At 32.9% G+C, this 15,649-nt stretch overlaps 2 protein-coding genes across 2 annotated transcripts in view; both read left to right on the top strand.

The window, feature by feature from the left end:
- The window catches only part of LOC134698053 (transcription intermediary factor 1-beta-like), a 102,939-nt gene that overhangs the window by 56,120 nt on the left and 31,170 nt on the right, over nt 1-15,649 (top strand). The gene's annotated exons all lie outside the window — the stretch shown is intronic.
- On the top strand, nt 1,847-4,812 carry LOC134696769 (uncharacterized). The gene is made up of 3 exons (XM_063558718.1): nt 1,847-2,970; nt 3,510-3,660; nt 4,207-4,812. Exons 1-3 carry the CDS (start codon nt 2,146-2,148, stop codon nt 4,770-4,772), a joined length of 1,542 nt encoding a protein of 513 aa, XP_063414788.1. The 5' UTR covers nt 1,847-2,145; the 3' UTR covers nt 4,773-4,812.

The following is a 15,649-nucleotide window of genomic DNA, read 5'->3' as shown; positions in this document are numbered from 1 at the left end:
TCAAAACATCGAAATTTTCGAAGAATTTCACACTTCTTGGTTCAATTTCGCATTGGCCACAGGTCTCGACCAAAGTAATTCTAATCTCATTTTAATTGTTTGACACTTTGAAATCGTTTGCAACAATTTTTAGCGTGGTCGAGGCCTGTGGCCAAGTCGAAAAATAAACTTTTGCAAACAAGCAAATCTGGATTCGACACTGTTATTTCCGAGGTACGATAGATTTTTTGGCAAACTAACTAATGAATGTACCACGAACTTATATTAAAATAGAAACAATTTATATAGTTCATCTTCTTTTTATATTATTTTTAATAAATTCTATCATTTTTCTGGGTTTTTTTTGTGTGTGTGTTTTGGAATTACATTGCGCATGTTTGTTGCACTTACCTAAAGAAATATGGATGAAGGCCGTTTTGCCGGGCGGTGACATGATCGGCATTTTTTGTTTTCCCTGACATATACTGTAGACTATTATGTGAATCTTTTCTTGCAATTGAAGTATGGAGATACCATATTGAGGTAAGTCAAAATTAATTTACAGATTTAAATAACAAATAAAAGTTGGAATAAAAAGTTCCGTAGTTTAGCTTCGTCAACTGCCGACGGGGATTTTTTTCTCGTAGTTACATTTTTTTTTATTGAAACACAGGACAAAGTTGAGGAAAATAAAATGACAAGTAGATAAAAAATTGATTGAAAGTTCACTTTCGACGTTATTTTAACACTTAAAAAAGATTTTGAAATGTTATGTCAAGTTAAGATTGGTCTGCTTTGTTACAAAAAGAAATGGGGCAGCTTTTAATTAAGGCCGAATTAATTCTATGAAAACCGTCTTAAAAATATCCTTATAACTAGGCTAGAACAGTAATATTATACTGATGTTAAAAACAAAATAAACAAAAGCAGACGACTAGCTTCAGTACCGACTTAAATTTAAGTACCACTTGTTTTCATTTTTTGGTAAGGACGACGACGTGGTGTAATGGTTAGAGTGTTACGCTTCAGACTAGCGTGACATTTTTAGCATGGGTTCGCGGCCCACTGGTATACAAAGTTTTTTTTCTTTTTTTTTTTTATATAATATCATTAAACCTAATGCATTACTTTCATTCCTGTGATTGTTTGAATGGATCCACTGATATTATTATTTTTTTAATCATTTTCTAGTCTTACTGATTGATTGATAACATTTTTTTGAAACGTTTCTATTTGTCATTTGATTTTATTTAAAGAAGAAATTGTTATCCAACAAATTATTTTTATATAGAACTTGCCTTTCTGATGTGTAATAAAAATTAAGCAAGTTAAGATACCTGCATATTCAGTCCAACATAAATGATTAAATATGATATGATCTATAAATACTGATTGTAGTCTGACTACTAGTGTCGGTGACTTAGGATTTGGAACTGAATTATTTTATTACACATTGTACGTTCAAGCTTCATTCCTGAATACATATGTTTATACACAATAATAAAAATTAGATGTGTTATAAAATTGTTGCTCTGTTTTATATTGTTGGGTTGCTGTTCATTATCACATGCATCAAATCCTCTGTTCTAAACTGCAGTCGTGGTTCGCGTACTAAGATTCATTTCTTTATTTCACTTCAGAATGCCTGGAAGCGGTCCAAAGAATTACCCGTGCGTTCTATGCAATAAAAGGACAAAACCACACGAAAGAAGATCAATCAATAAATCTGTAGCAAAGTATTTGAAGAAGAATTTTTTGATAACACATAAGCAAGAAGACAAAATATGCAATACGTGTAGGCACACATACTATGTTAAGGAAACCAGACAATACTCTGTTGAAAAGCATATATTATCTGACGATGAAGATTATGTTCCACCAGCAAAACGTAGATCTACTGTTTTATCCAGTCCACCATCAGTATCTCTTTCAATACCTTCTACATCAAAAAGCCATTCATACTGTTTTATATGCAAAAAGCCTGGACCAAAGCTAATTGTTGTTCCATCACAAGCAAGATTTTCTGCATTTCTTAAAAAAGAGGTTATAATTCCTGCAGGATGTCGCTGTTGTCCGGGACATTTGACGGAAGACAATTTTACAGAAGATGCAATAAGTAAAATAAACTGTACAAATGATAATGTCATCCTTAACAGATCTACAATTATGGATCTTTTGAAGAAGTTACGATATACAGCCTTACAAAATGAACAATCAAGAATTGACTTTGATACAGATAAAGTGTTATCTGACTCTGACTTTATCAATTTAACCGGTATAAATAAGGACAACTTTAATGATCTTCATTCCTATATCAAAAATATAGTAAGAAATACACCTACACGAAGCACAAGAACTTCTCTTGGAATTTTCCTTTTTAAATTAAAATCTGGAATTTCAAATAAAGTGCTGTCTACCATTTTCAACATATCAAGATCAAGTTTACGCCGAGCCATTTCGTGTGTCAGACAAGCTTTAGTTAATAATTTCGTACCTGAAAATTTGGGTTTTAAACACGTCAGCCATGATGATGTTGTTAATCTGCACACACGACCACTAGCTCAGACTTTATTTGGGGATGGAACAAACACACAGGCTATCTTAGTGCTTGATGGAACCTATATGTATATTCAGAAGAGCGGAAATTTTCATTTTCAAAGACGGTCATATAGTTTACACAAGGGACGACCGCTTGTTAAACCAATGGTAGTTGTTACTACTACAGGATACTTCGTGACTGTTCTTGGACCATACATGGCCGACTGCAAAAATAATGATGCGGCAATCCTCAAACATATGTTTAACACAAATGTAGAAGATATCAAAGAATGGGTACAAGAAAATGATATATTTGTAGTTGATAGAGGGTTCAGGGACTCATTGGAGCTGCTTGATGATTTAGGGATAAAGGCACAGATGCCAAGCTTTTTAACGAAAGGCCAAAAACAGATGACAACAGATGAAGCCAATGCAAGCAGATTAGTTACTAAGGTTTGTACCCCTACAGCAAAAATACTGTATTATAACTCTCAAAACAAATTTTAAAACTGTGTCACTTTATATAGTATCATGTTAAAATATTTTTAGCTTTTTTTACACACAAATATCAATTAAATAAACCAATAACGAAAAAAACTTGAGGTAGCACACCTTCCATAAACGTTTTATATTCTGCACACGTGACGGTATTGCTGTTACTGTTCGCAAAAATGACAATGTATATAATATAATTGACATTGACAGACATAGTTTTAATTGCAACCAATTATAAATTGCAGACTTTATGTTTAGAGCTATTTTTCTAATGCGTGTAGATCAGAGGTTTGGTTGGATTGCTTGCTTTTATCGTATAAATGTTTAGTCAAGCAACCACTAACAATATATAAACTAAAGCCCTACCTATGTATTTATTACAATTGTAAAATTGTATTACAATGTTTGGGCAAACAGTTATACAAAGCAAGCCAACCAAACCTTTGATCTACATGCTTTAGGAAAATAGCCCTAAATTACTATTTTTTTCATTTTAGGTCCGTTGGGTAGTAGAATCTGCTAATGCAAGAATCAAGAGATGGAAGTATCTGAGCCATGTTTTACCAAATAAACAAGTTCCATATATCGGAGATTATGTTTGCATTGTATGTGGAATATCAAATAAATATTTACCGCCGTTGTCTCCAGGTAAACATTCTCACTAAGATAGCTCGTATTGGTAACTGTGTATGTATATCATCAAATCATAAAAAGTGATCGACCCAATTTGTGATATTTTAAAGACACATTTTTGTCACTAGAAATTTGCACTGTGAGAGCTGTCATTTCCCACTTAGTTAAAAAAAAATGTATTTGTAAGAAAACGTAGGAAGAAAACAAACTTTCTCTGAAAAGTATTATTCACCCTTCCCTTACTATTCATTAGAAAGCAAATAAACCAAACAAGCAATCTAAACAAAATATATAAGACAAATGATAAATAATACCACATGATAATGCATGTATAAAGCAACAATTTTTATTGTTCTTTTGTATATAGATATAGGAAGATGTGGCATGATTGCCAATGAGACAACTCTCCATATTGCGACTAAGAGTTAGTAATTTTTGTGTATTTTGGTTAAATTGAAAATAGTTGTATTGGAAATCACAACACACTTTTTTTTTATATTTGATTAAAAAATTGTGAAACTATTAACTTGTATTATAATTGATATTTTCTTGTTTAAAAAGGATGTGACAATGAAGAAGCATTGGCTGCAAAAATGTTGTATCTGTCGAAAAGAGTAAATACACTGAAACAGAGGGTAGAAGACGAAAATTTGGAGAGACGTAAGACAATTTGGAAAGAGCCAGATAATCATACTTTAGACGATTTCCCACTTCTTGATGAAGAAGATCTGAGAAACATAACGTGCGGTGTTTATCAACTAAAACTTAGCACTAGCTACATTCAGGAACACTTGGAGGGCAATTGTCAAATTCTTATACATAAAGAGGATGAACATTTGATACGCGTGAAACTTCAGAGCCGTCATGTTTCTTCTAAAACCTATATTTTGTGGATAGAATACACATCTGCTGAAATTACCGCATGGTACTGTAAATGCAGAGCAGGAGCACGTGTTGTGGGAGTGTGTGCGCATATTGCATCAATACTCTGGTATCTTGGTTATGCAAGGCATAATCAAGATTTATCTTATGGAGTCCAGAATTGGGGAGCATATCTAGAAGATGCAGCATCTATTCCACAAGCTGTAGACGAAAGTGATAGTGAGGAGAGTGTCGTTGAAGAATAGAATATTGTATCAATCCTTGTTCGGTCACTGTCTCCTTGACTTTATCTTTGTATTCCACTTGCTAATGTATTTGAGCATGGTGAACTCTTTTTAAATATATTGTAATGGTGTTGTTTTTTTTTCAATTAAGCAAACTTTTAAAAAAAGTTATGAAGTATTTTATTGATGAATATAACCTATTCATCAGACATTTCATACAACATTAAAGAAAACAAAATATAGACACAATAATAGATTTTATCTACCGATAGTAGTAATTTACAGTTTTTAATAATAAATAACTTTAATTGACACAGCTTACATTTATACTTTAATATCATTTATATCATTTCATTCAACTCTATAGTTAACAAGTAAATCCGTAAATGAACTTATCCGATTTTGACAACTAAGATGGAGCATTTTGTCAATTCTTTTTGTATAGCCTTTTTTTAAAAACATTTACTAGATAAAAAAAAACCTTTGGGAAAATATGAAACGTATCCACTGAACAATTGAAATATATTCTTATTAATTTTAGAGTTGTACATTGAACATATATTCACGCGCTTAAGGTACAATTAGAGACAGTAAAACTATAAATTATAAATATTGTGTGTGTCAGTGGCCGTTGGTGTATACATGCAGAGCAGTGTTGAATGAAATTGTCGTTCATACGTATTTTTATTCTAAAAGAACGAGCGTGGTGCTTATGCGTGCACGTGTGGTACTTTTGTATATTATGTGTTATATGATTATATCATATGGAATTATATGTATTGTCTGTATGAATTGTTTTCATTCTTATTTTTTTTCCAGGAAATAAAATGTTTTGAGTTTCATCGAAATCACGGGTTTTATTTTCGTATTAAGGTTCCACTGAAGTAAAAATATAGGACACTTCATAAACATCTAAACTTTGCCTGTATTTTTCAACCTATAATGAATAAAGTCATAAACTGTGAGAACATATGTTCATTTAAACAAACTTTACATATACACATTGGGTAAATTGTAAATAAACTTGAAATTGTTATGTTGTGGCCAAACCGGTTCTCGGGGTGAACACTAAATTTTCAAAAAAATCTGCAGTCCTGCAAGACGACTTAATTTGCTTAAAATTGGTATGGACGAATGCTGTTACATGTAATGCAGGGCAAGCGCATGCTGATTTGTCACATACATATGTTTTAATGGCATATTTGTTCAATTTCTGTATTGTACCTTCGATATTCGTTCACTTAGACACATGAAATTAACCAAAACTCGAGTATCAATACATTTTATAAAAAATCAACATGCGCTTGCCCTGCATTACATGTAATAGTATTCAGTGGTCATTGTTGTATAAAGAGCAGTGTTGAATGAAATTGTCGTTCATACGTATTTTTATTCTGAAAGCTGAATTGAGAGTAGGCATGTAAATCCTTCAGAACGAGCGTGGTTCTTATGAGTGCACGTGTGGTACATATGTATATGATGTGTTATATGATTATATCATATGGAATTATATGTATTGCCTATACGAATTGTTTTCATTCTTAATTTTTTTCCAGGAAATAAGATGTTTTGAGTTTCATCTAAATTACGGGTTTTATATTCATATTAATCTAAAAGATGACATGGCATGATTTCCAATGAGACAACAATCGTTAAACATTTTTAAAGATGTTTAATCGGCTGTACTCGGCTCGCCAAGATATTTTACAGTTTTCAATGAATGTGCCTTCTGCCAAATATAAGACTAATATGCTATAATGTGTTTGGAAACTATATATAACTTTGAATTTAATCTATGCTATAGAATTTTGATAGTCTGCAATTTCTTTTTCGTGAATATCAAAGACTAAAACGAGTTTTCGGTGCAATTGTACTTAATGTAACTGGAGCATTGTTTGCCACTTTAATCTCTCCGGCTTTTAGTAAGTTTCTGTTAATATATATATAAATAAAGAAGGAACTATGTGTACGAGATTCAAGAAATACTTTGCAAAATAATACATATGGCAAAATGATTATATTAGTATAAGAACGTCAAGAAAAACAATTTTGACGTTACGCACAAATTGTTAAAATAGGATTTCACTGTGGTCTTTTCTGACGCTCAGGAAAATTATACAGACAGAGTTACAAGTCTGGTGGTTATCAATTTATAAACTACCCTAGTAAGGGATCATTCTGACTTAATTTCGTGAATTTCTAAGACAGGGCCATTTTTGACCCTTCGTGGCCCTACTCCTTTGTATAACTAATCCGTCCATACAATATTTTTTAGCATTTCGGAACGTTCAAACAGAAAAATATGGAAAGTTCATTAACGTTTTCCTGTTATTAATGCGTTGTGCTACAGCACTTCTCTAGCTTTTCCAACGACCTCAGATTTTATACTTGGTCATTGGCCCTTTATAGCTTGTTGTTCGGTGTGAGCCAAGGCTCCGTGTTGAAGGCCGTACTTTATCCTATAATGATTTACTTTTTTAATTGTTATTTGGATGGAGAGTTGTCTCATTGGCACTCACACCACATCTTCCTATATCTACTTATAGTCAAGTCAGAATCACCATGTTTGAAATTATAAAAAAATCTAAAGATGAATATTTATGGTTGATACAAAACTTCACGCCAACATATACATGTGTCGTACATCTTATTTCAAGATAGTTTGTTTATTGTCGTCAGTACATAATTAAGGCAATCTGAAATTGAGCCCTGGGTCTGGACTAAAGCTCAATAATGAAGGTCATACGGTAACCAATAGTTGCTATAAATCAACATTACTCCCCATTATAGTTAGCTATCTGATTGTTTATATTGTTTGATATCGACCATTCATCTTTTGTGGTTAAACAAAGGATTTTTTTTTAAAGTTTTATTCTTTATGCTTCATATACACTTCATCAAATTGTCTGTACGAAATAAAATGTCCCTCCGCACCAAATTTTTAAACAAATAAAAGGATTGTGCGTTCCTTCTTTGATGTCAAAAGTAGAAAGAAAATTAACGGAACATCTGAGTGGCAATCTTCTGGTTATATTGTTACTTACATCTCTTTAAAGAAGTATCTACAGTAAGGTTGAACACATAAGTAACAAAGTTTTTTTTGGGAAAGAACTTCTTGCAAACACGTTTATGAAATATCGAATGAAACAAGTGTGGACACAGGCTCGTGGATTGTATCCAGCATATAAAGAATAACACGGTCAAACTCATAAGACCCAAACAAATTCGAACTTGATCTGGATTTAATCATGGACATTTGCCAGCCAGACAATACCACCAGAAAGACAGATATACAGACAGATAAGACCATCAGACTGACAAGACCATCAAAGACAGACCGACATAAAAAAAACACCACCAAACAGACACACAAACAAGACCATCAAAGAGACACAGACATACATACAGACAGACAGACAGACAGACAGACAAGACCACTAGACAGACAGTCACACCAGATAAACAGACAGACGGACAACAACACCAGATAAACTGACAGATAGACAAGATCACCAGACAGACAGACATACAATACCAGCAGACAGACAAGACAACCAGACTGGACCACCAATCAGACAGACAGACAGACAGACAGACAGACAGACAGACAGACAGACAGACAGACAAGACAACCCGATAGACAGACAAACAAATATACAATAAAGTCTCCTATAGCGCCACTTCACAGGTCAGGAACTTGTATAACTAGTGAACACTAGATAAGTAACGATCTATATCAATCAGGAATATGTTTTTTTAGATAATTAAGCACAAGTCCCACACAAATCAATTTAGTTTAATTAACCCAAGTTAAACTTAAGGATGTTTGCTACTCTATTTTAAAATAACAAACTTTTTAAAAGACTGTTATAAATTGATAGTATACAATTAAAGAAACTATAAAAGCAGAAAAAAATGGAGGGTCCGTGTGCATGTTTTCGAGATATATAAGTCGCACAGGCACTTGTTAATTATATTAAGGTATTTAGGTGTTTTTTTTCTGAGACAAGTGCCTGTGATAAGTTGTTGAACATTTGGCGGGAAACTATTTTCTGTAGACTTTTCATTCATTAAACATTGGCCACTATCTATTTAAAACAACTATAAAAAATAACAAGGATTTTGTAAGATTTTGAAAAATGGCTTATTTAAGTATATGTTATGAAAATATAAATAAAAGAAAGGGGGTAAATGGGCAAAAAATTCGAGGCACATTGAAGGATAAAACCAGAGGATTCCTAAAATCTGATAAAATGTCTAAAAACTGAGTAGCAAACCTCCTCAATCAGCCTATATTTGCGTCTTGGCGTTAAACGTCATATATAAATATGTAACATAACGTTGCTATGAAATAAAGAGAAAAGCAAATATATATTGCGGGTTCCCAAAAGGTACATGAAATACTATGGAGACCGAATATCTACAGATAAGCCTTTTTATATTGTACTATAACACCCCTGTTCCAGTTAAGGGGGAGGATTGGGACTCCGCTAACATGTTTAACCCGTTTTACGTACATATGTGCCTGTACCCAAGTCTAGAGCCTGTAATTCAGTGGTTGTCGTTTGGTACCGTGTTACATATTTGTTTTTCGTTCATTTTTTTTGTACATTAATTAGGATTTTAATATGTTATTGTTAATCTTTAAAAAATTAGTCTATCACAATTATTGGTCTCTTCAAAACTGAGTCGATCCAGAGCTTTACATTTTGTGTAAAAAATGCATGTTACTATATTGCAGATAAAAGGCCTAGACTACAATTAATTGACGGTTCATGTAATTGTTGTCGTAACTTATATAGCTACGACTGGATTACGAACTTGACAGATAAGAATTAATTGGAAACTAGTGATACGAAGCAAAAATGTAATTCGTTTTTAAACAACAATTTCCTATCAGAAATAGTTTTCTGTGACTTTTTGTTTTATTTATATCCACCTTTTGACGCTTTTATACCCCCTTGTTGACATCATGTAAACGGATTTAACCTATGAGATTAAAACATTTGTTTCATCAAAGAGCTCAACACATTTGTTTCATTAAAGAGCTTAAAACATTTGTTTCATCATTAGATTTTTTTAGATAAGGTTGTACAAGTTCCGGATAGATGAAATTTCAAAAAAAAGGAAGGACAGAAATTTTTATTTAAAAAATAAAGGACATGAGTTTCAATTGAAAAAAAGGCAGGATGAGCAACTGGGCAAAAAAAACAGGACCAAATAAAATAAAAAAATGCAGGAGAAAAATTACAACTTCAAAACAATGCAGGACACAATTTTTGTTATCGTAGCCCCCCCCCCCCCCCCTTTCCTGAAATCAAAAGGTAGCTTGCTGAAATATCAGATGTATGACATTAAGTGATGTGAATATACTCCTTACATTGTGATGCGGCAACTGGTCTACCATGATAGGAATACTAACCGCATCATTTAATTTCAAAAGGTTTTTCGAGAAATCATGCATTGAATTTGCGCTTCAGAATTGTGCAACATTTCGCGAAACTAAATTGAATCTGTAGGAAAAAGACTTTATCTTATCTGTGAGAAGATATATTTAAACTTCAATGTTGGATGACGTTATACAGCCGATGTTAGTTCTTTATCGTCCCTGGAGTGCCGATTGGGAGTCCCAACATCTTTTCGCCTTTTTAGTTCTAAACTTCTCGGATGGGTTGATTTGTATAGAAATAGTTCTAGGTGCTTTTTTGTTTTTTTTTATCTTGGGTAACAATGCAAAATCACTGCAAGTTCCAGCTCAGAACAACTCTTCACTAGAAGATGGAGTAAATTAAAATAGTTCCGGAACAGAATCGATCAATGTTGGGCTTCATAACGTTGCAACTACGAGACAGGGCTTTACGGGTTGGGGTGCTTTCTATAAGGTCCGCGTTCTCAAATTCATATATGAAATTGACTAGGATGTCAAATTGTCTCATTGGCACTCACACCACATCTTTTTATTTATATTGATAGGTTAAAATTCTAATTTGGGTGCTTTCTGTGACGTTTTCAAGTTGTGTTCTCAAATATCGACCTAGTGTAGTAGTGCGCATTTCACACTTTAAAGTATTGCCGCTACTGCTGTTGCTTCATGTTGAGTCATATACAAGGTGTTTCCATGTAATGCTTTTACTTCCTCTACGGCTTTTGTGCTCACAACCTTCTTGCATGTATTTTGCTGCTGCCGCTAGTCGAGTATAGAGAGTTGTTGTTGCTGTTGCTTAAAATACTCATATTAAGATTTTTTTAATAAACTGTTTTCAATGCTCCTGCAACTTTTGTCGTTCTCATTTCACTACCTAAGTAGTTATGCTGCTGCTGTTGCTTAAGGGAAGAACGAACAGAGGGGATTTTTTTTTAAAATTCATAATAGTTATCAAAAGTACCAGGATTATAATTTTATACGCCAGACGCGCGTTTCGTCGACATAAGACTCATCATTGACGCTCAGATCAAAATAGTTAAAAAGCCGAATAAATACAAAGTTGAAGAGCATTGAGGATCCAAAATTCCAAAAAGTTGTGCCAAAATACGGCTAAGGTTATCTACTCCTGGGGTTAGAACATCCTTATTTTTTCGAAAAATTCAAAGTTTTGTAAACAGAAAATTTATAAAAATGACCATATAATTGATATTCATGTCAACACCGAAGTGCTGACTACTGGGCTGGTGATACCCTCGGGGACGAAACGTCCACCAGCAGTGGCATCGACCCAGTGGTGTTAATAGTTATCAAAAGTACCAGGATCATAAACATATAAATAAAGTAAAAAAATCATGCAATGAGTTTGAATGAGATTTCCTTTATTTGATTCTTAAAAGCAGCAAATTAACAGCAACATCATAAATATCCCAAGCAACAGCAGAATACAATGAGCATAAGAGCAAGCTATAAAGGGTCCCATAATGACCATTGTATCACAATTCAAACAGAAAAACCGACGGTCTAGTCTATTTACCAAAACGAGAAACATTTATCAAACATACCAACAAACGACAAACACTGTTCCTGAATTAAATTCCTGACCTAGGAATATATGCAGCGGATTTGGACGTTTTAACAGGGACCAACCTTCACCATAAACCTGATACAGCAGTATATTAACATTACAAACAGAAAAGATGCACTATAAAATATTAATCGAAAACGGCTTTACTCAGACTTTAAAATAAATGAATGTAATATGAAATCGTGTGTACCAGTGTATGACTGAAATTTCCTCAAATTTACTTTACATATGTTGTAATGGCTCTTACCCTTTCTGCATGAAAGAGAATAAACTTTCAATGATGAAAAAAATTGCAGCCATCAGCTACATTTCCTTTTATCTGTTTTGACTCCTTATAATTTTAAAATCTTGATTTATTTCCTTGCATAAACTTCAAAGTGTGTTCGATTTCATGTAGTATGCGCTGCAACGCATTAAAACAAATTGGAATTGATGACTGGGGAATCTACAAAGATCTTCTAGTAATCTAAATAAGTGTCCATCTGTAAAGGTACAAATGTCGTCTTCACCGAAAACTTTAACAAATCAATTTGGAAAAAAAGGTTTCAAATATGACAACTTAAATTAAAAGATACTGATATATTTCATTTTAGCTTACTGTCAAAATAAAATATGAATCTTTAAAATCAATCACGGACTTACCATCTTACGTATGCAAAGTCAGTGATTAATACATGTACGTTTTCACCTGTTTAACGGTCTAAAAATGATTTTGGAAAAAGGAAGACAATCCAAATTAATAATTTTCACTTTCATATGTATAATGTATGTTGAAATGACTATTGGAAGGTATAAATAACATGAAGTTGACGCTTCTTACGTACAAATACCATTGTTAAGTAACTGAAATTTAACGTATAAAGTAGATACTTATGTCGCTTGTGTTGTTTCCTCTGATATCAGACAACTACTTAAACATTGAGTTAATTGGTGAGACTTGTCACAGTTTGAAACCTTCACCTTCTTAATGCATAATGGGAAACTCTTTCCTGGTGTAAACGAACTGTGGTGCACCTAGATAAGAACGACATTTGTTGTATTTAATACACGGTCTACTAGAAATATTGGTAGTAACGTCTTGTAAACAATGTTGCAAGAGGACACGATATAGAGTTGTTTCTAAGAACAACCCAATGACAATCTGTATACCGTACTGTAGAATATAGGTAGCTATCTTGGTGGTAAATTAACTATTTTACACATATTTTGGTTGAATACATGAATGAAAGAAAAGACGGTATGCAGCATGACAAAGACAGTGATTGGAATCGTAATATTTGGTAAATGTGATTCTTTTTAAACCAACATTCTAACACTTTTATTGTATTGAAATATCACTAAAAAGCAATTTTATTGGATTGAAATATCACTAAAAGCAATTTTATTGGATTGAAATATCACTAAAAAGCAATTTTATTGGATTGAAATATCACTAAAAAGCAATTTTATTGGATTGAAATATCACTAAAAAGATTACAATCTATAGGAATCAACACTGAAAAAGGAAAAAATATCAGCTGTGAATTTGTATATGCTAGTAAAAAGATATGTATCAGTCAGTTTTTTTTTGTAGTTAGACACCAATTTTATCATTTATATCTAATATACATGTATAGTCATTTTATAAAAAAAATACTATTTGCAAAAGTATGAATTATTCTAAATGATAAGGATGCTCTTATCCTAGGCAGAAAACCCTATATTTGGCACAACATTTTGGAACTTTTGGTCGTCAATGCTTTTTCAACTTTGTAGCTTTTTTTGGCTTTCGAACTTTTTTCATCAGAGCAACACTGGTTGGTCTTTTGTAGACGAGACGTGCGTCTGTCGTGTTAAATTTCCAACCTAGCACCTAATGTTAGCTATTATTCGTGTGTTTCTCTGTTCTATATGCTCTCCCATTTTATTGTATTGTAGTCCTATCATGTAATGTTGTCATTATAATGTTATATTGAACATTGTTATAACAGCGGGAGGTTTGGAGGGCCACAAAACACGGTTCAACCTACCATATTTTTTTTCTAAAAATGTCGGGAACAAAGTAAAAAAAATGGCCATTGTTATATTATTGTTCGTTTCTGTGTGTGTTACATTTTAATGTTGTGTTTCTGTTGTGTTGTAGTTCTCCTCTTATATTTGATGTGTTTCCCTCAGTTTTAGTTTGTTACACGGATTTGTGTTTTCTCTATCGATTTATGAATTGATATCAGCGGTATACTACTGTTGCTTTCATTCTAAAAAATTAAGACAGCAGTAGTACACCGCTTTTCGGAATTAATAAATCGATTGAGAGAAAAAAACAAATTCAGGTTACAAACTAAAACTGAGGGAAACACATCAACTGTAGTAAACACCGCCACATTCTGTATGTATTTGCCTGTCCCAAGTCAGGAACCAGTAATTCAGTGGTTGTCGTTTGGTCATATGTTACATTTTTTTTTCGTCCATTTTTTGTACATAAATTAGGCCGTTAGTGTTCTCGTTTAAATTGTCTTACATTGTCATTTCGGGGCCTTTTATAGTGGTATATCCTTTGCTTATTGTTGAATGCCGTACGGTGACCAATAGGTGTTTATTTCTGTGTTTTTCGGTTACTTGTGGAGAGTTTTCTCATTGACAATCATACCACATCTTCTTTTTTTTTATATATAAGAGAAGAACAACGACACAACAGAAACACTAAAATGCAACAAACACAGAAACGAACTTTAAGATAACAATAGCCATTTTCAAGAAGTCAGACAAAGGTTCAAAAGTCGTGTATAATACAATTTTAAACCAAGGTTAAGTTCAGTTGAAGTTGCAGATGATCAAAATTTTAAGAAATGTTTGAAATTGCAAAAACAAAACACAATGTGTTATTAAGTTTTTCAAAAACAATTTTAATACCGACTGATTGACCGTGTTTTATCAACTAATATTGACTTTTTAGAATGAACCTTTTGTAGTGCAAGGAAGAACCAGAAACTATAGAACACCTACTCATGCTACTGTAGGTGGTTTGTCATATTGTAGTAGAAATCAATCTGGTTCTGTCTGAATGTTTATTCCAATGACTAAGGATATTGTTGTCTTTGGCCCATATAAAACTATAATTTATGATAGTCATTTTACTGGAAAAGAATATATCAAAGACGCAAGATAAAAAGCCGCAAATAGAGGGACTTAAATTTTATAAAAGACAATTTAACTTTATATAGCTTATTTGTCAAAACAAATTATGTGTGTCAATGGACACAACATATACTGGAACTCCTAGGTGTAACCGTTGGACCTCCATATTTTAAACCACACATTGATTGGATGATAAACATATATTATGTCACAGGAAATGAAGACCGGAAAGGCTCTTCAAATCACTAAGTATATTATTATTGCCGGCGTTGCACTGACATATATAAATGTGATGACATTTACGTGATTTTTTTCTAAATAATCATTCTATAGAGGCAATGCATCCTTTGTCATAACAGAGTAAACTACTGATTTTAGAACGCGGAACATATGGCAAAATTTGGCTTATTTTCAAAGCGACCATCTTGCCTCATCATAACGGCCATTACAATGGCAATATATATGAACGGCAGTCATTACAAAAGCATTATATATGCCCCTAAATTAAAAATGCCAATATGCCCGTTCATATGCTGTTTCAACAATTTGTTCGAATACAGGTGAATTGTACAGGTTTTTAGGGTTCTTTTAGTGTTCAAAAGAACATTCATTTGACTACTTTGAAAACTTTCATTCTTTTCAATTTGAAAATCGGACGCGTATAAACCGACTGATAATTGCTATGTAAAATAGCTAAAAGTCTTAGAAACGCAAGGTTCAGAACAGCATCAAGATACAAGAAGATATTGTTCATGGTTTGTCCGCATATAGGGA

The sequence above is a fragment of the Mytilus trossulus genome, chromosome 14 (assembly GCF_036588685.1).
Source record: "Mytilus trossulus isolate FHL-02 chromosome 14, PNRI_Mtr1.1.1.hap1, whole genome shotgun sequence".
Classification (NCBI taxonomy): Eukaryota; Metazoa; Mollusca; class Bivalvia; order Mytilida; family Mytilidae; genus Mytilus; species Mytilus trossulus.
This window is presented reverse-complemented; position numbering and strand designations above follow the sequence as displayed.

Bases quoted from the DNA above. Each gene is read 5' to 3' on its own strand.
- LOC134696769 (XM_063558718.1), top strand. From the start codon at position 2,146: ATGGATCTTTTGAAGAAGTTACGATATACAGCCTTACAAAATGAACAA. The intron at 2,971-3,509 runs GTTTGTACCCCT...TTTTCATTTTAG, and splicing joins CAAGCAGATTAGTTACTAAG to GTCCGTTGGGTAGTAGAATC. The intron at 3,661-4,206 runs GTAAACATTCTC...TTGTTTAAAAAG, and splicing joins TTTACCGCCGTTGTCTCCAG to GATGTGACAATGAAGAAGCA.